The following is a 26,414-nucleotide window of genomic DNA, read 5'->3' as shown; positions in this document are numbered from 1 at the left end:
AATGAATAATAAAATAGAATTACATCAAATAAAATATTTTTATTAGAACAACAAAACTTTAATAAAACATATTATTAAGTTTTATTATTCTAATATTTAAAAGTAATAATATCTATTTAAAAAATTTATTGATATTAATTAATAATTAATATTATATAATAAAATCACATCAACTAATAAAAATTGGAGTATTAATGGAGAAGAAATTATAAAAGTATAAAAAAACTAATTAAAAATTATATGGATTTAATCCATAGATGAGAGAGAAAAGATAAAAGTGGTACATTAATTATAATATATATGTGAGGTCGACAGAATAAGGAATGAGAATGAGATTGAGGGGTTGTAGGAGTGTAATGGGATTACACTTTTTCATTAAAGTTTGAGGTGGATCTCACCATTTGATTACATTCCTACAATTTGGTAAACACCATCAAAGGGAATTAAAGTTTTCATTAGGATTCATCAATTACGATTGCGGGTAAGTAAACGGGACATTAGTTCAGTATCATATAGTAGCATGGATCGTAGCTAAACAGATTTAGCTTAAAAGAAAAGAAATATAAAAGATAAAAAATAAAAAATAAAAAGCTAGCGCATTAATAGATTATTAAAATAAAAAAGAAGCAGAGTTTGAAGGTGTAGTCTGTTGGAGTTTTATATATATGTATATGTGTGTATATATATATATTAGAGTGTATTATTTGTTTTTCAAATTCAATCTCTTCTTTTTTTAAGTACAACCTGTGAGATTTCTAAAAAAAAATAATGATTTTTAAAAAAATAATGACAAAAATAATGTAGCTTAGACTAAAGAATAGAACAGTGAAATAGCAGTCTCGTTTAAAGCGATTCAATAAATGTGATTTCTCCCAAATCGCATCTAATGGTTGCGATTCAATCTCTACTTTGATCTTTAATTATTATCATTAAAGATTTAATGACTTAAATTAAATCTAATTTTGTATCACTTTAATTTTATGTAGATTTTTTTATCTTTGAATTATACTCTATCACATCTCACGTCTCATATTTCATATTTCATATTACCTCATGGTTGATCAATTCAGAATTTTATTATTGGTTCGACATTATTTTTATCAATTTTATTTTAGCCGGTCTAAATATCAAACTTACAATAATTCAACTCCTCGTTTAATATTTATATAGTTTTAAATGGAAATTACATACTTTGAAGTTTGAATATAACCAAGCGAAACCACCCACTTGCGTGTCTGAGCATTATAAAAATGACAGTCTGTGGAAAAAGGCAGCCACATGCTTGTTTTTCTTTTTTCTAAGAACCTTTTTCGCTGTGGCTGCTGTGACAAATAAGACACGTTCAATTATTGATCTCTTCTTGAAAAATATCCTGTGGGAGTTTGATTCTTCTTCAATATTGGCGTTCTTTTGGGAAAGTGATTGAGGAGCAGAGATGGCTGAATTCCTGTGGACTTTTGCTGTGCAAGAAGTGCTGAAGAAGGTACTGAAGCTTGCAGCTGAGCAAATTGGTGTGGCATGGGCCTTGGATAAGGAGCTTTCCAAATTGAGGAAGCGGTTACTCAAGGCTGAAACCATTTTAGGTGATATTAACAGAAGAAAATTATGCCATGAATCTGTCAGGCTGTGGGTGGAGGATCTTCAACATCTTGTTTATCAAGCCGACGATCTGTTGGACGATCTTGTTTATGAAGATCTTAGACAAAAAGTTGAGATGGAAAAGATAAATAAGGTGCGCAATTTCTTGTCACCTTCCAATAATCCTTTTCTGTTCCGTTTCAAGATGGCCAAAAGAATGAAGGCCATTAGTGAAACTTTGTATGAACATTACTGCGAGGCTAGTGTTTTAGGATTCGTTGGTGAGGAATCCACAGAAACAACATATAAGAATATTCTCAGGCAGATTCGAGAGACAACTTCAATTCTTAATTTTAAAGTTATAGGAAGGGAAATTGAAGTTCTGAAGATAATGAAACTTGTGATTGACTCAAGCCATGAACATCGTATGTCGATCATACCCATCGTGGGTATGGGTGGGCTTGGAAAAACAACTTTGGCAAAGATGGTCTTCAATCATGAGTTGATTAAAGAACATTTTGATAAAACTATATGGGTATGTGTTTCTAAACCTTTTATTATTGTAAATATTTTGGAAGGGATCTTTCAGAGTCTCACAAATACTTCTAGTGGCTTGAACTACAAGGAGACCTTATTTCACAGGCTTCAAAAGGAGATGCAAGGTAAAAAATACTTTCTTGTTCTGGATGATGTTTGGAATGAAGAAGTTGCTCTATGGGATGAGTTAAGGGATTGTCTAAATGAGATTGCTGAAAAATCTGGAAATAGTATAATTGTAACTACTAGAAGTACAGTAGTTGCAACTATCATGCAGACAGTTCCCAGTCATCGTCTAAGAAAATTATCAGATGATGAATGTTGGTCCTTGTTCAAAGAGAGTGCAAATGCAAATGGACTATTAATGAATCCAGAGTTGGAGAACATTCGAGAAGTGGTTGTCAAAAGAATTGGTGGAATACCACTAGTTGCAAAAGTTTTAGGAGGGACAGCGAAATTTGAAGGTAATTATGAGAGATGGGTGACTACAGTTGAAAGTATAGTAAGAAATATTTTAAATGATGAGAAAGACTTTGTTTTATCCACATTAAAATTAAGTGTGGATTCTCTACCATTGCTCTCATTGAAGCAATGTTTTGCATTTTGTTCAAATTTTCCAAAAGACTGTGAATTTGTTAAAGAAAACTTAATTCAAATGTGGATAGCACAAGGATTTATTCAACTAGAAGAAGGAGACAATGTAGTATTGGAGGAGAATATAGGAGAAGGTTACTTCAACTTCTTGTTGTCTCGCTCCTTATTCCAAGATGTATCTAAGGATATCGATGGGACAATTACTCACTTTAAGATGCATGATCTAATACATGATGTTGCTTGTATTGTTTCAAATCAAAAGTTGGAATTAGATCCTCGTAATTGGAGTGAAAAAGGTGTAAGAGCATTACGCACATTAGTTATCAATAACGGGGCGATAATTCATAATAAGTTGGAGGATTCTGTTTATTTGCGAGTTTTAGTATTAAATTCAGACTTTATTAAAAACTTACCAGATTCAATTGGTATGTTAAAGCATTTGAGGTATCTTGACATTATAGGTTCCCGCATACGGAGGCTTCCAGAATCTATTACTATGCTTTATAATTTGCAGATACTAAAACTTAGAACAAGGATAGATCTTCCAAAGAATTTGAGAAAATTGGTCAGCCTGAGACATTTGCCATTCTTCTACATTCACATGGAGAAAATGCCTTTACATGTGAGTCAATTGATTCATCTTCAAACATTACCTCTATACATAGTAGGTTTTGAGAAGGGTCGTAAAATTGAAGAACTTGGACCTCTAAACCACCTTAAAGGATCATTGCGACTCTTAAATCTCGAGCGAGTGAAAAGTAAAGAGGAAGCCATAGCTGCAAAGTTGATCGAGAAAAATAACTTATGTGAACTAACCCTTCATTGGAATTCTTCCTCTTGTGGAGAAGAAGGTTATAACAACCGCAATGACTCGGAAGTATTGGAAGGACTTCAACCACACAGAAATCTTCAATCATTATCTATTTTTCACTTTGGCGGACACGCTTTGCCTAATGTTGTTTTTGTTGAAAATTTGGTTGCAATAGTTCTACAAGAATGTAACAAATGTGAAATGCTTCCAATGCTTGGCCAATTACCAAACCTGGAAGAACTCAGAGTTTCTTTTATGGGGAGTGTGAGAATTATAGGGAGTGAGTTCTATGGAAATAACTCCAACTCAAGGGAACAAATATTCTTTCCCAAGTTGAGGCAACTTTCCTTCAGTCACATGGAAAAGCTAGAGCAGTGGGAAGAGTTATCAAATGGTATTAATTTTCCTCATCTTGAAACCTTATCTATGTTCTATTGCTCCAAATTAACGAGTGTTCCAGATCATGAATTTGTATCACTTCGAACTCTAAGAATTGTGGGATGTGAAGAACTGTCGAAATTGCCAAGTAAACTAGAATGTTGCAACTTCATGAAGATTTCTGGTTGTCCCAAATTGAGGCTGAATATGCATAATATGTGCAATTTGAATGAATTAGAGATTAATGGACCAATGGAAGAGTACGACTTCAGTTTCCTCATGCACCAATCTTCAGTTACAAATATTTTCCTGACTGATAGCTTGAGAAATGCAACCCAACTTCCTCAACAACTTCAGCATCTCACAACCTTGAAATCTTTAGCTATAGAATACTTTAATGGTGTTGAAGCTCTACCGGAATGGTTGGAAAAGCTTGCAAATTTAGAAACAATGGGCGTTTTTGAGTGCAAGAATTTGAAACGATTGCCTTCGCAACAAGCCATGCTACGTCTCACCAAATTGAAGCATCTGCGTGTTCGTGGATGTCCACTGCTACCACTCGGCCAAGGCGATCTAGAGCGGGCCAAACTTTCCCATCTTCCCATCACAGTTGACAATTGAGGTTCGTTTTTAGGCTTGATTGTCATTATGTTTTTCTTTTTGGATAAGTAAATTAGACTAATTAGTTAAAATTTTAGGCCCTCTGAAGTGGAAACGAGAGTTTGTTAGGTTGGTTGGCATCCCTGTTAATTGGTAACCATTCTATTTTTTTGTTTTAGAAAATTTGGCTGGTTTGCTCAAAATTCATTGGTTAGAAAACATATTTGGACTCTTAACCAAAGTTTTAAAATAATGACAAGTTCTTGAAAACTATTTTTTTTTTAATTTGGTTTAGATTTTGAAAACGTAAAATTCATTGGTTAGAAAACATATTTGGACTCTTAACCAAAGTTTTAAAATAATGACAAGTTCTTGAAAACTATTTTTTTTTTTAATTTGGTTTAGATTTTGAAAACGTTTTCGAAAGGTGGATACAAATCAAAGAAACACGTGAATAAAAATAGTGTTTACAAACTTTATTTTCAAAAATAGAAAAAGAACAATAAAATAGTTATCTAAACTGAAAACCTTGAAAAGAGTTATTTATTCATTTGTTTAGCTCATTGTTTGTTATTGAGGTTTTTGTTTGTAGAATTCAAGAAGATGCAGATGCGCCAGGAAATGCTAAAGTGGTGTGCCAAAGATGACAGATCTGCAACAGAAAAGGATTCCTTTCCAACAAAATGAAATGCTGAATTTTCTATTGCAAAATTCAGACATTGAAGAATCTATTTTCTCTGAGTCTATTTTATTGCAACCGTAGATTACAGTTGTTGGAAAAGAATTCCTGTTATCTGTTCATAATCTCATGGTTGGAGATATAAGTCAATTTCTGTTAAGCTATGCTCGCTTTGACTACGTTGATTTTTTTTTAATTGACGTTCACTCAACTTTGATATTGATGGATAAGTGTTTATTCCTTCCAACTAATCTAAAGGCTAATAAGTAGATATTTAACATGTTTGGTTTTTTAATGTACAAGTTGATTACTAATATCCAATAAATTATGTAATTCTTTCATTTTTCTCCAAAAAGAAAAAGATCATATTTTATAAATTTAACTTTGAACTAAAAAACTACCACTCTCTATTTATTAACTAAACCCACCTCGATTAATAAACCACTATAAATATCATTTACTGCTAATGCTCATATTTTACTGTTAAACTATACTCATATTTTAGGTAAGAGATAGATGTCATTTATTGCTAAACTATGCTCATATAAGTCACATTGGCATATTGTTCATCGAAATTACTTTAGCACTTAGACATCGTGTTTCTTTCTCATGTTATTAAACATTTACAATAAATTTTTTAGCACATATATTCATACTTTTTTAGTACACATACGTGGGGATGGGGATTAAGGAAATGAGTACCTATCTTCAGTTCGCTATGCATCCATAATTTTATGATTCAGGATTCAAGTAACATACATTAATTAATTATTGGAAGGGTGCCTCGATTAATGAATAATGCCAAATTTGATCACAATAATTTCTACAGAGTAATAATTTAATGGTAAGACATGGCTCTTCGAAGAAAACGTGAGCTAGAAGCCTACTTTAAGAATATCTTCAGGTGCAAATGCTTTGTTCAGATATCAATTTCCAGTACTTGGAGGAAGCACCTGTATGCAAAAAAAAAAAAAAAAAAAAAAAAAAAAAAAAAAAAAAAAACTCATACCTACTATAATCAAACAATAAATGCAGACGGTAACTAGGATCAGTAAGACTTTTAAGATACAGACTGATCTTCCATTCTTTTAAACAAAAGAACACGAAAACGCAACATTCCCGCTTTTTTTAGTTCAACAATGTAGTGGTAAAGATTCGATCATTGACCTTTTACTTTAACCATAGGAGTTATGCTTCTATTCGCGACCTTCACCATCATTCTCCCTCTCTTTAGCCAAGAGAATGAGGAGAAATTTATTTTCTATACTTCTGCTAAGTTGGGCAAGTCGATTTTAATATTTTAAAAAAAAATTATCACCCTAAAATGAGTCTTAAAATTAGAATAAAGTAATGAAGTTCTACAAATGGCAAAAACTATTTAATGAATCGCCCAAATTTCAAACCATAAAACACTTAAAATTTTACCACAAAATTAAGTAACAAAATGGGGCTCAAAGCCGCCATCGAAATTTCCAAAACTATTTTTTAAAACAGCCCCACAGCCATAGAAAGCTACACTCACTAAAAAGTCTAAACCTTGAGTCACTCAACTAAAGTACAAACGTCAAAGGGAAAGGAGGGAAGAAAAAGAAGAAGTTTTCCTAACCCACAACTCTATGGGGTAGATTACTAGTGCCTTACATTGCCTGAGCACAAGTCAAGCCAACTTCATCAACTATTTGTAATTCTTAAGGCCTAATTTGTATTTTGCAACCAGTTACCAGTTACCAGTCATTCGTATTCATTTTTCCATAAGCTACCAAATTTTAACGAAATATCAAATCCCAAGAATCAAACATCATGTCTGTACTTGAAAATACAAATAAATGGGAAATGAATGAATTATTCATACCCAAAGAAACTAATGAACCCATTTGTATAATGTATACTCATTCATGTATCAAATCAAATGTCCTGGGTAGATGATTTTCCTCTGACAAATTCTTTTGAAGTGGATAAGAAAGATGCCTAAGATATACAACAAGCAATAATAGACCTTTAAATTAAAGAGAGCTAGAGAGAGAGAGGGAGTATTAAGGGCATACCAAACCGAGAGCTTCTGCAGCGGTCCTATGACTATCTTTACCACAGACACCAGTAAACATTTTCATTAAAGATTCCCTCTGTTCTACCTTCAAGTGTTTCTTCAAGCCGAGCGTCAACATCTCCATCTCAGGCTGAATAAACAGCAAAGATAACATCAGAAAAATAATTATAGTTTACTGCACGTGATAGCTAGCAGTTTAAAGAAGGTTCAGAACACTGAACACATACAGAGGATTCCTCAGGAGGAAATATCTGGACAATGTGACAGATCTTCAACAACTCTGCATTTGCTTCAGAATGCCTATCTTGCATAACCAGAGCCTACGGTGTGATACAATTGACTCATTAGATGTTCTTCGGTGTATAGTAAATCATATAAATCACAGGGGGAAAATACACAAAAAGATGGAAAGATAAGTTCCTCCATGTCCAAGGCTAAGTGAGATGCTTTCTAAAAAGTTTCTGTCCAGCTCCAACTTCCAAATACAATGTGTGTTTCACACACTACGGTAACAAATTGTAAAACTTTAGATTTCGTATATAGACATAACTGAAGTTCCTCCACACTTGGAGAAATAAAAGTAAAAAGAAGCTTTCCTCTGTTTCAGTTTCTTTATACAGAGTAGTTCTTTTTCTTCAAATGGGGAAGGGCGGGTGATGTGTATATGGGAACTTTACCCAAGTTATTTGGTCAATATATATATATACCCTGAAGTTCTTATCCAGTAATGTTAGATTCTTGCTCACAATTCCATTGTTGTTACTAAGTTTCTCATAAGAAGATTCCCGTATTTATAATTTGAGGGTTACCAATACTCATTACAAGATACGAGCATATGACAGCATGAGATCATTGGATATTATAAAAATATTTACCCAGGCCTGCAAAAAGCATGAACGCATTCTAGCAGCAACAGCAGCAGAAACAATCCTGGCAGCACGAACATTCTCAATGCCAATGTCCTCAGCAAGCCCAGCAACAAAATTTCGACCATCCTCACCATTAATGAGAATTGAGTCAGAGTAAAATGGAATCCTGTAAATTCCTAAATAAGTTACAGTTCACATGAACATTACAGATCTCAGTAAAATCACCTTAATAAAATCCAGAACTAGAATATGAGATTTACCATGATTCATTCTCTTATACAGCATGTACTTATAGGAGCAGTAGTATAAAGTTTACCTGCTATAGATATTCAAAACAAAGTCCACAGATCTTCTATAGAACGAATCACGCATATTTTCTGTGTTGAACGATACTTTTACTCCAGATATCCTGCATATTTGACGCAACTGCTCATCCATTCAGGCAAAGAGAAGTGCAGGCAATAATAAAGAGATCAGCTATGGCAATAAGGAAAGTCAAGTGCTATTAATGATGGAAATTTCAGCCAAACTCGACAAGGTCATGCATAAATGAAAAGTTCCCATCAAAATTAACGGAGGAAAAAGTAAAGAGACGGTTTCTTAAATGGAATATTGGTTATAAACATTGCTTTTCACGAATAGAAAGAAATTTTCTATATGCAATAGATATGCCAATTTGGAAATCTTGGCACAACACATATCCTTTTGGTTAAAGTTGACAAGATGTATCGTGGGATAACTGTAAGACGTAAGATCTTAACCATAGCCATCACATAATAGAAAAGTCATTTGTTGATCAACACTATAATCTAGCCCAATTTATTTAAGTTGTAATGACATGGTTGATCTATATCCTTTACAAATTCCAGGCTTGTCATGACGGATAAGTTGATTGTTTAGTTCACCCCTACAGTTTGTTATTTAAGTATGCATCTTTTTTCTAATTTAGTGTTAGAAATGTTATAGTACACGTGGGACCAGTTTATGGCTCCTTTATGTTATTTGGTCCTTACCCTTGAGGTCGTAGTACTTCAGTATTGTATGACATTCTGTTATTTTAGGTTATGCATTTGCGTTGGGCTGAGTGAATAGCTTCAGGTTTTCCTTTCCTTAACAATTTACTACGTCAGTATTAGTTGATATTAGTAAAATCAACTCAGCAGAGTTGCAATGAATTTCAGGAATGAAACCATGAAATCTGAAAAGCTCATCCGTATGCCAAGCAAAATAAGAACATGTGGGATTAAAAATTCAGCCAAAAATCTGATTAACTTTTAATGGATATAACTGGTTGTAACAAATCTAAATTTAACTTTCACACCGTGCAAACTTGAATTGGCAAGGTTTCCGTTCATGTTTTATTAAGAAAATTACACCACACCTCAAATCTTATTTTGAATTGTCAAGAGATACTAAGTACTAAAATCATTGAATGCATAATATATATCACCAGGCAAGGAAAAATGCCACACATAATAATTCCAGACATAATCTCTCAAATAATTGCACACAAGAATACAAGATAAAAGTAATTACCCTTGCCATATCTATCTGTATATCCAGACACATACAGATTGCACATATGCTGAACACTAGTATGTTGCCTATAACATCATGATATGGATAAGATTACTCTTCTATTCATCCATACACGTCATTTACAAAATTGAAAATACATCTACACATAAGTGGAAAACGATAGACCAAGTGAGAAACAGATTGAAAAAGTGAAATTTTAATCTGCAAGTATTGTCCTTGAAACTCCTCAATGTTCCCATTCCAGTGATTCCGTTTTTATCCCATATTTTATTACTTATCTTTGTGTTTTGACAAAAAAAAAATCCATGAATTTATCGTAGGAGACATGATAATAAACTATAGGTGAAAATTGCGTATATTCAGTATACAAGAAAATTACTGTACAATAAAGAACAGCACTTACTTGAACAATATCATCCTCCATGAAATCCCGTCCGGTCATTCTATTGTCCACGAGGGCTGGAAATCAAGTACTTAAGTTCGGGCTTTAAATTGCAACCAAGAGCATAATATAATGACAATATGAAAGTCATACAAATTTTATCAGCAGACACAGAAACACTGCGAGAAATATGCTTAATGAAGTCCTAAAATTACATGATTATTTAAAATTCAAGCAACAAATTGCACTAACCTCGGACTAATCTGTTAGCTTCTATTTGGTACTCCTGCCTATTCACGGTGGAAATCCGTCTGGGAACTGCCGGAGGCCACCATTTTGGCAGCGTTTCTCCTACCCAAACCCCATTCGAAACTTCATCCGAAACATCAGCCATAGCCATTGAAGCCAGCGGAGTATCCAATAACCCAAGAAGATTGTTCTTCTTTGCCGCCGTAGCTTTATCTCGCGGAACAACATTCCTCGCAACAACAACCTCTCGTCCCCCAAGGCTCCGGTCCCTCCGAACCACGGGAGCAGCATACCCGGAATTAAATCTGTTACGCAAACGAGATCCGATTCCAAGTACAACCCTAACAACAAAGACAACGACGAAGCTCAATAGCACCAACTGGCCCACGAATTCCACAGTGGAACGCCGACACGAGACGGTCAGCGTGCGATTCTGGTCATCGAAGGCAATCAATGTCCGCAAATCGTCGAAAGCGTCGAATCCAGATGACAGAAACTGCCGAAATTGGGAGCGGGAGGAGTAGTAGACGGAGTAGAAGAGAGAGGAGGCTTCAGCGGCGAAGTGGTCGAGTTCAATGACAGTTTGGAGGTTGGAGTCGGAGGAGGAGGAGTCGACGGTGGAGTGGGTGGGGAAGTGAGTGGTGTGGAGCTTGTTGAGCTTGTTTTTCCGGCGAGTTCGACGGCGTGGCTTGAAGCAGGAGAGAGTGGTGAAGAACCTGGGCTCCGGAGAGTAGAGGCCGCGGAGGATGTGGTGGTTATGGAGATGGGGAGTAAATGGAAAATGGCAGAGTGTAGTTGTGGTGGTTTCCATTAGTCCATGAAGAGCTAAGGAATTGAAGGTTGAGAGAGAGAGAGAGAACGGTGGTCTCAACTCAACTCAGGCAAAGACAAAAAGAGGCTCCGCGGTTGATTCCCAAGCTTGGCCACACCAAAAATGGTGGAAAGAACATATAATATATATATGTTCTTTTACTAGAGCAAACAAAATGGCATAATTAAAAAAATTATAATTTCCAAATTTTTAGCAGTAGATAGGTTAGAAAACGTGTCCATAGTTTAATGGAATTTGACTCTTTCACTGGGTGGATGGTTTAGATTAAGGTACCTTCATTTTGCTTAAGAAAATGAAAAATAGTATATTTGTTAAGAGATATATATTTTTCTTTTATTAGTACAATATCAGAGAATTTCAACTCACAAATTTTGAGAGATATATGTCAATTACGATTGAGCTCGCTCTGGTTGGAAATATATGTCAATTATCCCAAAAAAAAGATTATATTTCCTTTTTTTAATGGTAGCTAAATGTGAAACACTATTGTAGTCAGACAAACTAAAAATTATTTCGATTATATTTGATACCTTTTGCTTGGATTTTGGACATTTTATTGTCGAGTTTCATCTTTATAGTTAGGATTTAGCATATTTTTACGATTGATTTTGGACATTTCTATGACTTAATTTTCACCATTTGATTACTTGACTTTTACTTATTCATCCAGATTCTTTAATAATTTATAATTTAGTTACCGAGAAATATTTGGTTTCAATTTTCATCGCCCATTTAAATTTAGACTTAAATTTAACAAAATTAAAATTTTCATTTAAACTAATAAAAATAGAAAACTATATAGGGCAGACAAATATTTTATATTTATTCTAAGGAATGTCAGTACTTTAATTTCCAAAATATTACCGTTGTTTTTCTTCTCATGTAATAGTTTCTCCTTCTTTTTTCTTTCAATTAAAAAAAAAAGCATATTATTTAGGTAAAAATATGTATTTTATTATTTATTTTTAGTACAACAAGTAAATTAGGATATTCGAACTCATAAGTTTTTAGTCGTGTCAATTATCGTTGAACTAAATTCATGTTCGATAAATACGTATTTTTATCTTATCATTTATCTAATTATCTCATAATAAAATGAGCTTAATATAAAGATTTACAAATCACGATGGAAACATAACTTGAAGTATTGGACACCGATATCTCATCTACGTTGTAGTATTTAAATTAAAAAAAAAAACTATGTAAGAAATTGAATGAGATTTATTTAAGACAAGAGCATGGAAAAATCAAAATTAAATTACCATTCCTCGCTTTCTGATTGGTTAAGAGTCATCAGTTCCCTTCCACTCCAAGTTTCCAATTTTACTTTATTTTTTTATATATTTTGTAAAAATATATATATATTTGTGGGATATCGCATCGCATCTGCCATCTGCCCACTCGCACGTGCCTGCACAGCTCTCCTCTTCGTGTAGAGTTCATCCATTTCTGTCTGCACTTCAGGTTCCTCTCGCTCTCTTTCCCTCTTCTCTTTTTCACTCTCAAGATCATCGTCAAAAAATTCTGCGCGGAAGATTCATATTCCTTGAATTTTCCGTTTCGTTTTTGTTGAATAATCGTACTGTGATTTGGCGCTCTCTCTTCTGCTCGTACTGATTCGATTCATGTAAAAATCTCTCTCCCTATCTGCTATATATGTGTGTGTTGTAAGTTTTCTTAGATTCGTTGACGAATCCTAGTTCTTTGTTCTCCTGATTGATTGAGATTGAACTTCATCTAGTTCTTGTACGACTTTTCTCTATTTGCCGTGCTAACCCTAGGATTTTGCCGATTGAAGTTGTGTTGCTTATTTGATTAACTAGTTTTATTCTTCTTTTCTTTTTTCTTTTTTTCGTTTTGCAATTTCTGCAGTGAAGGCAGGGAGGTGAATTTCTAGTTTCAGCAGATATGGTTTCCTTCGAAATGAATGACCGCAAGAGTGAGTTCAATTTTTTTTCGACGTTTTATCTTTGTTGGATCTGTTTCTCATATGAGGTTATTAGTTGTTGGTTTAGGATTAGGCTTCTTCACTGTTATGTTATCATTTTATTGCGTTTGTTATTTGGTAATTTTAAAGTTTGAAATGAGTGTTCTGTTGGTCTTAGGGTTGAGTATTGTTAATCAGACTTAGGTAATGGTAATATAATGACGTTAATCTAGTACTTTTGTTTTGTTTCTCGTCTGTGCTTGCGTTCTAGGAATCGAAATGTGCTGGAATAAAATTACGGTCATTCACTAAGTTTAGTGCCCAGTTACTATTGATATAAATTTGTATCTTATTCAGTCCTAGGTTTCTTTGACACATATTCAATGCTCTGCATATTTTATTGATTTTTGTGTCTAGTTTGGAACAATTCATTTATAAAGGAGTGCAGGCTATGTGATTTTTATTAGTTATTTTGATTCTTATATGGAATTGTTAATTTGTAATGAAATTAACGAGGATTGCAAATGAGCAGAGATTGGACTAGGACTTACTGGATTTGGGATATTTTTCTCATTCCTGGGAATTGTCTTCTTCTTTGACAAGGGATTACTTGCCATGGGAAATGTAAGTGTTAACTTTATATTTTTTTCAACCAAAGTAAAAAGGTTTATAATTCATTCAATTCCAAATTCAGCTCTTAACACCACCTCTCTTTTCTGATTCACTGAATCAGATCCTGTTTATCTCAGGAGTAACTCTCACCATTGGATTCAAGTCAACCATGCAATTCTTTATGAAACGTCAAAATTATAAGGTTAGACGTGCTTGAGAGACTCTTCCCCTCTTGCCTGCCTTTTATCATGCATGCATTTTTTTTGACGATGTACTTTTCTTCAATTGTGCAGGGAACAATTTCTTTTGGTGTAGGGTTCTTCTTTGTTATCATAGGATGGCCGATGTTTGGCATGATGTTGGAAGCATATGGTTTTGTTGTCCTTTTCAGGTTTGTTGGATATATGCGGCCACAAGTTCAATTTGCATTATATACTTTTTTAATATTTGGTTGTGCTGTATGCTAATAAATTTTGATGTGCAGTGGCTTCTGGCCAACATTGGCAGTCTTTCTTCAGAAAATTCCTATTCTTGGATGGTTATTCCAGCAACCATATGTCAGATCGGTTAGTTCATACTTTTTTATCAGTTGTTTGGATCAATTTTGATCTAGTTATAATTATTTTATTCCATGGAGTTTTCTCTTTGAATTAATAGTTACATATTGAGTTACATTATTTTCAATATAGATATATAGGCCACAAGCGGTTTTAGCTAATTGGTGGAGGATGAGTGAGGAAGAGAAAGGGAGTAAAGGTGGTTAAAAGATAAAAATCTTGGAGGCGGGGATTATATAGGTGATGATGTAAGGTGCGGGTATTAGGTTCGTGGAATCTAGTATAAGGATAGCATTGGGGTCTCCCAAAATACCTCAATCTTGTATCTTTGGCCTTTCATTATGGAATTCTTGCTTGGTTTATATCACATGGCATCAGAGCAGTGAAGTACTAGGAATGGTCTGACCAAAAAAGATGGAGACAAGACTAGAAGTAGTACAAGTCAAGAGAAGATTGTGGTCATACAGACCAACGTTAAGCATAAACTTTCTAATGTTGGGAAGGAGTTAAATAAATCAATGGATAAGGTAATGGAAACTTGAGTGAAGCAACTAAAGATAATGTGGTGATAATTAGAAGCTTCAATTCCTGGAAATAAATGTAAGGATGCCAGATGTCTTCTTTAGAAATGCAAGTGCTATTCCAAAGTGCGGCTGACAAGATGGAAGGTAGTAGTGGAGGTTGTAATGGAGTCACCTTTGACACAAAAGTTTGGATGCTGGGGATGTTGATATTTGGAAATTGAATGTGAGGATCCAGATTGTTGCATCAAGTAGTACAATATTAAATAGTTCATTGTCAATAGATTACACAAAGAAGAGTGAGAAACAATTTGGTACAACATCAATGGTGGAAAATAAAATATGAGACTTATTGATAACTAGGAAACGGGCTATTATTGAACATCTGTAGCTACTATTGTAAATTCGTAGACAATCATGGCATAATTGCCATGTCCTTGACACAACAACTTAAGAACAGCTTCTCATGGAATAAGGCTAGCCAAGATGCTTTTGAGAAGCTGAAGACAGCCATGATTATTATTCCTATTTTGGCACTTCCAAACTTTTCAAAACCTATTATCATTGAAACAGATGCCCTAGATGTCGACATTGGATCCAAGGCCAGTGGCTTTCTTCAGTCTCTGATTTGTTCTTCTCTGACATATATGCATAAGGCAATTCACGAGGAGAGTGCATTATTAGCCATAGGGATGACTATAAGGAAATGGAGACCATATGGATGAAGATTTGCTTTTCCAATGGACCAACAAAGTCCCATATTTCATTCAGAGCATAGGTTGGTAGGGTGTCATTATCTTCGTGAATTGCCAAGCTCGTAGATTATGACTTATATATACGGTAAAAACCTAGGTGGGAGAGTAAGGTAGTGAATGCATATAACAAATACCCAATGTTACTGAGCGTAGCCACCTTAGTCCTTACAGAGATGCAGGAGGTGCAAACTTCTCTGAGATAGCCAACCTAACTGTGAACAATGTAGAGTGGTATTAACTAATGGGAAGAGGATGAGAAGAGAAGAGTGATGAATAAAAGTAGTTAGAAGAGAGTTTTATTATATTTAATTTTCCCTGTGGGGGTAGGTTATAGGTCATGATGTAGGGTTAAGGTTAAGGTTTATCCTTTTCCTTTCTAATGGAGTTCTATCGAAGTTCTACGAGTTTCAATATGGCCAATATTTTCCCTGGTGTCTGAAACTATACCAAATGCTCTAATATCATCCTGGTTAACGTATTAGTTTACATCATGCTGTACTAAATTCTTGGTTTCCTTCTGCATTTACTTTCATGGACTAGTTAATCTGCAGTAGTCCAAATCAGTCAGCATTGAGTTTTTGTTTGAATTCCGAGTATGCGTTGTTAATTTTTCTGGACTGTGTTTTCTGCTGTTGCAGTTCGTTGACAAATATCGGGGTAGACGTGTACCTGTTTGAGCACAGAAGTTATAAATCTGTTGGTAGGTGAACTTGTAAGTTGTAAACCACTCTTGCTTGGAGGCCCAGTTTTTGTTCAGATCGCGAGAGTAGAAAATACTTTGGCAGTTGATAATGATGATAATGAGCTTATCTGTTATCCAGAAAAAAGAAGAAAAAAAAGATAGGAAAAAAAAACAAAGAAACAGACACAAACTTTAGTTTCTCTTTTTTTTTTCTTCCCCCTTTTGGTTTTTGATATTTCATTTGTGTAAAAAGTAATTGTCACGTGTATTTGAACATTCTATAGTTGCAAATTTTCAAAATTCTTGCTGTCATTCTTTGTAACAAGGATGGAAAACAATGTGTCAGATTTTTTTGGGTGACTGATTTACATTTTTTCCCCCAACTTTTTGTTTGGTGAGATGGAAAAAGAGAAGAAAAAAGGATCCCCAGACCCTATGCCCTGTCTTGGACGGGGAGTGGAGATCAATTTGCTTCCGATTTCCTTTTCAAGATTTGGGATCCGAATAAAGTATTGCCTTGACTTTTGACTTCATCTGATAAAGTGAATATTTGTGACGTCCAATTCTTGTTTTAATGTTACTATTTGTTCTTATGTTGCTACTACATATATATATATATATATATATATATTAGTGAAAAGGGACGTATTGGAGCGATGAATAGCTGAATCTCAGTAGTAATTTTCCTTCGCATCTACCTTTAGATATAGGTACTGCATTGATGGTTTTGAGGTCTGTCAATTGTTTAGATTAAAGTTTATTTTAGGATGAACTCATTTAAGGACATATTTACAAGGTATAACAACACAAATGAGCCTCTTGATAAATCTATATTATAATAATGGGTAAAAATTTTTCATTTTTGTCCAATGGCTTCATGCTTACCGAGTTTTTTCTGATATTTTAAAAAGTAATAATTAATTATTCAAATATAAATACTTACAAATTATTTTTAAAAGTATTGTAGCTTTAATTACACAGTTGGAGGTAGACGACATTGTGGAGGTAGACGACATTCTTTTTTAACCTTACATGAGTATAGTTCAACAGTAATTGACACCTATCTACGACCAAAAGAAGTTGTGAATTCAAATATTCATCTCCACATATACTAAATATTAAAAAAAGAGGTCTTGAAATCTTCTAGTTTTTAATAGATTTTTTTTTATTTATTTTTTCTCAAGAGACAAGTTCATCCCGTAACTAATCTTTAAAAAAATATATAAATAATAATAACTTTTTATAGTACAACAAAATCAAATTGGAGGTATGGGTTCGAACTTCCGACTTCAATGAAAAGAGTACGTGTCAATTACCACCGAACTATATTCATGTTAAGGTGGATGTTTGCACACAACTATTCTCTGTTGTGGATGTGAGCAACGTGTAAAAGTGGTAAAGTGCTCATCTTTGTTTCTCTCTACATTTCAGGGTTCAAACTGTAAAAAGAAAAACAAAAAACAACAAAAAAAAAAGAAGAAAAAAAGATTCTAGGGTGGGGTGGTGCATGATTTCAGTTTTCAATCCATTGTATGTAACTCATATGTACTGTTAGTATATATGATATATCTATTATATTAGTATGTAAATATGTAACACATATCCCCTGTAATGTAAAAAAGTAACAAGACTATTGCAAAGAATAAAGATGGACAAACTCGAAATATTTAATACGGCTACAAGGTCCAATGTGGTCACAACTCACAACTATCAATCATCAAGATTATACCATTCACATCCACACAGATCAAATAAAGGAAAAGTAAAAGTAAAAGGGCAGAGAAATTCAAAGCAAAGAAAGAAACTCTTCCACCGAATCTCATAGGAATATAGAAGTCTGTTCATAAGCCAAAAGAATCAATTGGATCCCAAAAGGAGATTACCATTTTTCTAAATCCTTAGAAATACACATCCTCTCAGAAGCAATTCATATGCATACACAGTAATAAGAAAAAAAAGTAGACATCTACAATTGTGGGATAATTTCTACCTTTCCTAGACCCTGCCAGTAGAATTGAGGCAAAAGAATCTCTTCAAAGACAATATTTAATAACCGAAAAACCACTGAGGTCATACTGCAAAAGTCAGCCAAGATGGATCGCATCCGGGGGCTGAACTCAAATGTCTGACAGTGATCCTTAGGCTGAACTCAAAAGTCAGCAGATGCTTGATTTACATATCCATCTTTATGGGATGAACTCGGAGTGAATTATACTAATCTCATACCTTCACCATTTCATAAAACTCAGAGCATATCACTTATTGATTCTGCTTTCTGTTCATCAGCCTAAGACTTGATCTTCTACTCTTAGATTTATCTGTGCTTGCGTCAACATCCTTATCAGATCTAATAGAAAAGTCGTGTCTTGATGTAACATTTGAACTACTTTTAACTTTCTGTCCAGTTCCCTTGCCTAAGTTTTCACATGAAGAGTTATTCTCCCGATGCTTTTGCCTCTTCCGAGAGTCTGACATGAGACTCTCTTTACTTCTGTTCCTAGAATTTTTCAACTTTGACATGCTTCTTGTGCAAACACCTCTGCTTCCTGAAATCGGGAATTCCATGTCGGTTTTAGATTTAGGTTCTTGACTGGCGTGCAATGGATCCTTTACGACATCATTTTTCCCCTCATCCTGGAAACCTTGTTCCTTCAGATCTTGATAGGAATTTACTCTTTGAGAAACTTTGGGGGTCTTATTTAGTCCGGACTTAAAAATTTCCATTGGAGTACTAACTGAATTTGGGCTCTTCGCAAAGAGGTAATGACTAGATTCCCCATAAGTGGACAAGAAGATATCTTGCAACCTAGTTACCGCAAGATCATCCAAGTCAGGTTCTAAACTATGGCTTGTACCTTGACGGCCAGAATGAGAGGTACTTGCTTGAATACACTGGAAAGGAGATTTTTTATCCGAACTAGAACACATATAGTCTTTCCAATTGAAGGGAAAACCAAGAAGGAAATGATTGTACACCTGCTCAAGTTGTATGTCATTAATTTTCCTCAGTTTCAAGATATTTCCAATAATATTAAGGAGGGTAGTAACAGAAAGGAGAAATAAGAACAATGGTTTCCAAACATACCTTCGGTGGAAAGCCATTTTCACGTGTTCTTGATCTATTTATGAAGCCACTGACTGTAATGATAATGCCATCTGTTGCCTCAAGAGTGGTGGATTCATGTCTCTTAGAAATCGCTGCAGAATAAAATACTCTAAACCCAGCTCTTCTGCAATAATGAATGAGAAAAAATCTTTGAACACAAAGCATTAATCCCCATGCCCAAAAGAAGGGAAATAAGTGCAACCAACTAGGTCCACAGCACAATGAAGAAGAAATAGCACAGATAAGATCTGAATCTATGAGCCAACGGAAACAGTTTGCCTTTTTACACAATCAGACCAATAGAAGGAAGGTCAATAATCAAGAACTTAATTCCTCAGTCTTGAAAAAAAATGCATGCATAAAGAATGAACGGCTTCACTTTTTCTCCTTCGGAAGATTTCATCATTTATCGCCTTCATACTCTGCGGTTCTATTAATTTCTTTCAACCTTTCCCTTTTCAAGAACAAAATCTGGGTCTACCTTCACAGGTAACCTGAAAGCAGTTGATCAATGAGTTCTCTGGTATTTGAGAGCTGACACCAGTTGAATTTCTTTTTTTTTGTCAGCACCCATTGATGATTACTCATCCCCGTTTTTATGCTACTTTGAAATTGAAAACACCAAAGACATTCCACCACTATTTTGTGGATAACTCATAGCTTATGATCAACATGATATATCAATTTTTTTTCAGGATGACGTCAAACATTTTAACTTCAAAATGTATAAGCAACCAAATGAAAATTTTAACCTTCTTAGGAAGTTTGAATATCTAGATTCTCGTGGAAACCACCTTAGAAATAGCCTCCATTGTGCTGACAAGAATATTGAACAAAAATTTACAAACGACAAATTCCAGGAGGCTAATACTTCAAGATTATGCGATCCTTTTGGATACAGGAGAGGAAGGAATCATTATAGCACCAGACTGTCCTGAGCAATCTTCAAAAGTTAGATTTCACCATCCATTTTCACAATGCCAGACTTTTCAATTCATGGATCACTTTCTGTGTTAAAATTAAGACAACTGCATTACATCAGACTATTCATCTTAGTTGAATTAGTGTCTTCAATTTATTAGCTATCGATCAGTTTTTCAATAAATTTCAAAGTCTCACCAATTCACAGAGAAGTTCCTTTCAAATTAACATCACTATCAAATATTAGAATACAGATAAACCGGTGAATATAGATACTGTGAATAATTTATCTTTAGCAGCAACATTGAGTCACACAATCATGGCATAGTCTCGTCTCTATCTTTTATTTTATATGTTTCTCCATAGAACACAAAACAACCAATGAAAACGAATTAAGCAGAAAAATCGAAAGAGTTAGGGGAAGCAATGCCTTACTCTCTGGAAGCAAACCCTCCGACAGCCAATCCCTCACCATCATCAGCCTTTACGAGCCACCAATCGTACAGAAAAACCTAATCGAGTGAGAATACAAAGAGAATAAATCACTCAAACATGAGAAAGCGTTCTACTCCGGGGGAAATCGATGAAAACATACAGATTTGAGTGAGGAAGGAATGATGGATGTGGAACTGGTAAGCGGTGTTTTCGGCGTCGTGGCGGTGGAGGTGGCGGTGGCGGCCGACTGCCGTTCGGTTTTGAGCGGTTTCCGATCGGGAGTCACGGAGGCGGACTTGCTTCGAGTTCTGACCATGGTGACCGACGGGCGGGAAGACGAAAAACTCCCATTTTTTCGCCTCGTTTTATTTTCGTCTTCAAATCAACTCTTCGGTCTTCGTGAAGTAACAGGTTTGGATTATTAAATAAAATGCTAAATAAATCTTTTAATCCTAATATTTTGGTATTTTTCTCCTTTAGAAAACTTATGGAATGAAAATAAAAAACGGAATTGCTTACCAAAATTATCTCTAGAATAAATCGCTATTATGTCCATTACAAATACTAAATACACTAACCGAATTGTTTTGTGTTTAAAAAAATTTAATTTATTCTTTTGTATTTTGACATTTTTCATCTATATATTTTTTTTCCATAAATATTAAAATTATAATATTTAGTGAATTATTAGAAATTTAAATAAAAAATTTAGCTCCAAGAAAGGAAAGTTAAGTCTAGAGTTTTACCAAATTTTGAGTATGTTACACATCAAATTTTCCTTTAAATATTTATATGTTCTTGTCTGAACTTGATGGGACATCTGAAAAAGTCAGGTCAATCGAATATCTTCAGTTAAACTATATATATATAGCTTTTTAATGCCCGCCTCATGAAAAAAAAAGGTAGGTTGGACGTCTTCAATCAAGCTATATATATACATACAAACATATACATATACAACATAATTAATTCATTATGAAAAACATACTGGTAAAATTCATTTCAACACATAAACTTAATTATCAAACTTAAATCGATGACATAATTCAAAAGAAAAAAGAAAGAAAAAGATCAATTACACACTTTGATTCTTCACAAAGAAGTAAATAATTTACAAATTGTGTGGTCAACCAGTCTGCTAAAGGAGATTAATATTCAAAAGTGAAGATCATCATCCTCCTAATGGAGACTATTTTAACTTGTGATTAGGTAAATTAATGGTATACTAAATCAAGTACATCAACTATATATCAATATCAATAGTATATCAATATTCATATTAGAGATATTGATGGTATATTAACACTTATAATCAATTATATCAATAGTATATCAAATCAGGTATTATAGACGTAAGTTTAAGGGTGTGTTTGGGAGTGATTTTGGCCAAATCATTTTTCTTATTGTCAAAATCACTTCTCTTTCTATTGATCATGACAAATTAAAAAATTTATTTTAAGAAAACTTAAAATCACTTAAAATTGATTTTTAAGGTATCACCGATTTTGGAAAATAATAAATTATACTTAAATCTCTTTTTTTTTAAGCACTAATTTTAGCGTGACTCCCAAACACATCCTAAATCTACTGAGGATAAGATTAACTATACAAACTAACTATTAGATCAAACTTGTGAGGCAATGGAAATAGAAAGAATAAAGATAAAGAAGATAAAACAAAATTAGGGAACAAATCAATTTTTCTCTCTAAATTTATAAAAGTGTATAAATTTTCATGATAAACTTTTAATTTATCATCCTACACCCTAAACTTAGACCAGTGGTACAATTTTTATCCACTATTTAATTTATTCTAATTAACCCATTAATTTCAACAACAAAAAATAATGTAAGAAAACGCTCATTAATATAATGAAAATAAAGCTTTATAGCTAAAGCGAGCCTAGCTTAGTAGTAATTGACATATATCTCTAACTAAGAGATTGTGAATTTGAACCCGAAAAAAGAACTTTGCACAAAATTAATTTTTTTTAATGCACAAAAATCGACTATTAAATAAGTTCACTAAAACTTACAAATTAAAGGAAAAAAGCTCTAATAACATTTTTGTCTCTAAATCCTATTAATCTCAAATATATGTTTGATAGTTCGTTGCGGATGCTCATGAGAATATTACTTTTAATGATTGTTGAAATGAAAACTTATTAAAAAGTAAAAGCCATACTTAATAAAGCTTTAAGGTGAAAATTACAACATTTATCCAAATTTACAATGAAATTTGATACGGAGAGTTTAGAATAAAAATATATACACACTAAGCATAGATCAAATTAGAGATTGCTTTCGTACCGGTCAATCAACATCACATTCTTCACGTATAGTTTTGTTTGATCATAGATCAACCGGTGATTCATCCTTTGCTTCCCTTTGATCAGTCAGTCTGTCTTTAATCGATTTGCCGAGAATCTTGAACTAACTTCGTTGAAGAAGTAAAAGAACCCAACGAAGGTAACTCACAATCACAAGCTCTTTGATTCCATGGCTAAGACGAAAGAAGGTCTACCGAGAAAGTTTAGCTCTCTGCAGCAGGTCGCCTCTTCCCGGTAGCTGTGGACATCTAAAAACTTTCAGATGCTCTAATTTGGTGAGGCGTAGCATGGCTTCTCTCGAAGGCAAACGTTTCAAATTTTTGCAATCTTCAAGATTCAACGTTTCCAAAGATGCAAGGTTCTCCAACCATTCTGGTAGAGCTTCAATGGCGTCAAAATTCACAATCGTTAAAGTTTCCAATGCAGTGAGGTTCTCAAAATGCTGAGGAAGTTCTGTGCAGATTCTTGAGACATCATTCAAGTGAAGCTTTATGAGAGACTGTAGGCTTAAAAAAGGACTAAAGTCGTAATCTTGCATGCATCCAACAACTTCCATTTCTTTCAAGTTTGTGAGATGGGATAACCCCAAAGGCAACTCTTTGAATCCATGAATGAACAAATTGGACAGGTTATGCATATTCTGTACATTTAAGGCCAATTTGGGGCAGTCTCGTACTGTCAAATCATGAAGGGAACTGCAAAATTCTAACCCATTTGGCAGTTTTTTCAAATTTCCACATCCAATAACATTTAGAGTTTGAAGAGATCCAAAGCTGTTTGATATGGATGCTGCTTCTGTCCATTGCTCTAAATTGTGCAGCCCAATGAAATCAAACTTCCGCAGCTTGGAAAATGAACCATTTCCATAGAACTCACTTCCTATGCATCTCACACTGTCCATAAAAGAAATTTCAAGTTCCACCAAGTTGGGTAATTGTCCAAGCATTGGGAGCATCTCACATTTTTTACCACCACACAAACGTATCACAGCTAAATTTTCAACAAAGATAGCTTCAGGCAGAACTTGGCCTCCAAAGTTCATAATATTCAATGATTGAAGATTTTTGTGTGGTTGAAGTCCTTCCAATACTTCAGAGTCGTCGTCGTTTCTTTCGAAATCTAAACTCCAGTCGAAGGTTAGCTCGTGTAAATTCTTCTTTTCGACCAATTTTGCAGCTATGGCTTCCTCTTTACTTTTCACTCGCTCGAGATTTGAAAGTCGCAATCTACCTTTGAGATTTTTCAATGGCCCAAGTTCTTCGATTTTACAACCATTCTCAAACCCTGCTGCAAACTCGTATAGTGTTTGGAGATGAATCAAGTGGCTCATGTGTGAAGGCATTTGCATGGTATGGTAACCGTGGTAAAATTTTAAGTGTCTTAGACTTACCATTTTTCTCAAGTTCTTTGGAAGGCTTTCCATACGTCCAATCTTTAGTGTTTGCAGGTTGTAAAGCTTTGCAATAGATTCTGGAAGTACTCTTATTGAATAGTGTGAAATATCGAGGTATCTCAAATGTTTCAACTTACCAATTGAATCTAGTAAGTTATCGGTCTTCGCAGAGTTCAGGACTAAAACACGTAAGGAAACACAATCCATCAGCTCATTATAAATGACTTGATTATTGCAAATCAGCGTGCGCAACTTTCTTGCACTTTTTCTACTCCAATTACTGGAACCTAATTCCAATAACTTGGGATGATTTGAAATAGCACAAGCTATATCATGTATTAGATCGTGCATTTTAAAGTGAGTAACTCTCTCATTCATATCCTTAACAACATCTTGAAATAAGGAGCGAGACAACAAGAAGTTGAGGTGCCACTCTCCTATATCCTCCTCCGTCGTTTCATTATGTCCTTCGTGTAGCTGAATGAACCCTTGTGCTATCCACATTTGAATTAAGTTTTCTTTGTCGAATACACAATCTTTGGAAAAATTTGAGCAGTAAGCAAAACATTGCTTTAATGAGAGTAGTGGGAGACAATCCACACTTAATTTTAAAATAGATAAAACAAAATCTTTGTCATCCTTTGAAATATTTCTTACTACACTTTTGACTTTTTTCACCCATGTCTCGTAGTCTCCTTCAAACTTTATTGCCCCTCCTAAAACTTTTGCAACTAGTGGTACGCCACCAATTTTTTTAACCAAAATTTCTCGAATAATATCTAACTTTGGATTCATTGATAGTCCATTCGCATTTGCACTTCCCTTAAACAAGAACCAACTTTGATCATCTGATAATTTTTTCAAATGATGACTCGAAACAGTCTCTATGGTGGTTGCAACTTCTAAACTTCGTGTGGTCACAATAATACAATTTCCAGATTTTTCAGTAATCTGTTTTAAACAATCACCTAAGTCATCCCACAAACCACTTTCTTCATTCCAAACATCATCAAGCACGAGAAAATACTTTTTGCCATGCATCTCTTCTTGGAGCTTTTGAACTAAAGTCTCTTTAGAGTTCAGGCCACTGGAAGTCTTAGTGAGACCTTGAAAGATCCCTTCTAAAATATTTATGATAATAAATGGTTCAGACACACATATCCATATAGTTTTATCAAAATGTCCTTTGATCACCTCGTGATTGAAGATCATTTGTGCCAAAGTTGTTTTTCCGAGCCCACCCATACCCACAATAGGTATGATCGACGTATGATGTTCATTGCTAGAGTCAATAACAAGTTTCACTATGTTTGAAACTTCAATTTCCCTCCCCACAACTTCAAAATTAAGATTTGAGGTTGTCTCTCGAATTTGCTTTAGGACAATCTGATTTGTTTCTATCGATTCATCACCAACTAGTCCTAAAGGACTTGCCTCACAGTAATGTTTATACAAAGTTTCAGTAACGTCTTTCATTTTCTTGGCCATCTTGCGACGAAACGAAAAGAGATTATAGGATCTTGAAATAGAACCGCGTACCTTGTTCATTTTTCCGATTTCCACCTTTCGTCGAAGATCTTCATAAACAAGCTCATCCAATAGATCGTGAGCTTCATGAACAACATCTTGGAGATCTTCCATCCACAGCCTCACGGAATCATGGTGTAGTTTTCTCCTATTAATATCCCCTAAAATGGTTTCGGCCTTGAGTAGCCACTTGGTCAACTTGGAAAGCTCCTTCTCCAAGCCCCATGCAAGACCAATTTGCTGAGCTGCAACTTTCACAATCTTCCTCAACACTTCCTGCACTGCAAAAGTCCATAGGAATTCAGCCATCTCTGTTTCTTTGCTCTAACTTTCCCGAAGAATTGCAATCGAAATAGTCAGAAAGAAGGATCAAAAAGTCAAAGAGAATTTGTACAATTGTAAATTTAGAGGGAATTATGGCGCGTAGAAAAATCCATATTGCTTTGACAAGATGGACACAGCAGCAGCAGGCCTTCACGCGTCGCCCTTTCTTTTTGTTTGACTTTAACACGGCACGCGCAATTGGACGACTTTCAAAGATCCAAAGTCTTTTT

General features: G+C 34.4%; 5 protein-coding genes across 7 annotated transcripts; 2 read left to right on the top strand and 3 right to left on the bottom strand.

Annotated features, from left to right (window-relative positions):
- The first annotated feature begins 1,271 nt into the window (after nucleotides 1–1,271).
- Nucleotides 1,272–5,400, top strand: LOC111014734 (putative disease resistance protein RGA3). Its single transcript, XM_022289537.2, has 2 exons — nucleotides 1,272–4,520; nucleotides 5,091–5,400. Exon 1 carries the CDS (start codon nucleotides 1,436–1,438, stop codon nucleotides 4,517–4,519), a length of 3,084 nt encoding a protein of 1,027 aa, XP_022145229.1. The 5' UTR covers nucleotides 1,272–1,435; the 3' UTR covers nucleotide 4,520; nucleotides 5,091–5,400.
- A 522-nt stretch (nucleotides 5,401–5,922) lies between these two features.
- On the bottom strand, nucleotides 5,923–11,189 carry LOC111014731 (phosphoribosylformylglycinamidine synthase). Its single transcript, XM_088123762.1, has 7 exons — nucleotides 10,267–11,189; nucleotides 10,036–10,091; nucleotides 8,410–8,519; nucleotides 8,100–8,259; nucleotides 7,452–7,544; nucleotides 7,223–7,354; nucleotides 5,923–6,130 (listed from the first exon to the last, which is right to left on the bottom strand). The coding sequence occupies exons 1-7, from the start codon at nucleotides 11,072–11,074 to the stop codon at nucleotides 6,104–6,106; spliced, it is 1,386 nt and encodes a 461-aa protein (XP_087979888.1). The 5' UTR covers nucleotides 11,075–11,189; the 3' UTR covers nucleotides 5,923–6,103.
- Nucleotides 11,190–12,462: 1,273 nt separating this feature from the next.
- LOC111014708 (vesicle transport protein GOT1) lies at nucleotides 12,463–16,461 on the top strand. 2 transcript variants are annotated; one of them, XM_022289511.2, is made up of 7 exons: nucleotides 12,463–12,559; nucleotides 12,968–13,034; nucleotides 13,555–13,646; nucleotides 13,756–13,836; nucleotides 13,928–14,025; nucleotides 14,119–14,200; nucleotides 16,106–16,461. In XM_022289511.2, exons 2-7 carry the CDS (start codon nucleotides 13,004–13,006, stop codon nucleotides 16,142–16,144), a joined length of 423 nt encoding a protein of 140 aa, XP_022145203.1. In that variant the 5' UTR covers nucleotides 12,463–12,559; nucleotides 12,968–13,003; the 3' UTR covers nucleotides 16,145–16,461. The 2 variants fall into 2 exon arrangements, with proteins under 2 accessions (XP_022145203.1, XP_022145204.1); XM_022289512.2 differs by lacking the exon at nucleotides 12,463–12,559 and adding an exon at nucleotides 12,566–12,722.
- A 1,473-nt stretch (nucleotides 16,462–17,934) lies between these two features.
- Nucleotides 17,935–21,023, bottom strand: LOC111014686 (uncharacterized). 2 transcript variants are annotated; one of them, XM_088123764.1, is made up of 5 exons: nucleotides 20,772–20,910; nucleotides 20,612–20,688; nucleotides 20,008–20,071; nucleotides 19,235–19,379; nucleotides 17,935–19,125 (listed from the first exon to the last, which is right to left on the bottom strand). In XM_088123764.1, exons 2-5 carry the CDS (start codon nucleotides 20,652–20,654, stop codon nucleotides 18,409–18,411), a joined length of 969 nt encoding a protein of 322 aa, XP_087979890.1. In that variant the 5' UTR covers nucleotides 20,655–20,688; nucleotides 20,772–20,910; the 3' UTR covers nucleotides 17,935–18,408. The 2 variants fall into 2 exon arrangements, with proteins under 2 accessions (XP_087979890.1, XP_087979889.1); XM_088123763.1 differs by lacking the exon at nucleotides 20,008–20,071 and having other exon boundaries at nucleotides 20,772–21,023.
- A 1,760-nt stretch (nucleotides 21,024–22,783) lies between these two features.
- Nucleotides 22,784–26,268, bottom strand: LOC111014685 (disease resistance protein RGA2-like). The gene has a single exon (XM_022289485.2). It carries the CDS (start codon nucleotides 26,167–26,169, stop codon nucleotides 23,131–23,133), a length of 3,039 nt encoding a protein of 1,012 aa, XP_022145177.1. The 5' UTR covers nucleotides 26,170–26,268; the 3' UTR covers nucleotides 22,784–23,130.
- Nucleotides 26,269–26,414: the final 146 nt, after the last annotated feature.

The sequence above is a fragment of the Momordica charantia genome, assembly GCF_013281855.1.
Source record: "Momordica charantia cultivar OHB3-1 chromosome 5 unlocalized genomic scaffold, Mcharantia_2.0 BLBB01000005.1, whole genome shotgun sequence".
Taxonomy (NCBI): Eukaryota; Viridiplantae; Streptophyta; class Magnoliopsida; order Cucurbitales; family Cucurbitaceae; genus Momordica; species Momordica charantia.
Note: the sequence above shows the minus strand (reverse complement) of the source record. Positions and strands in the feature narration are given on the sequence as shown.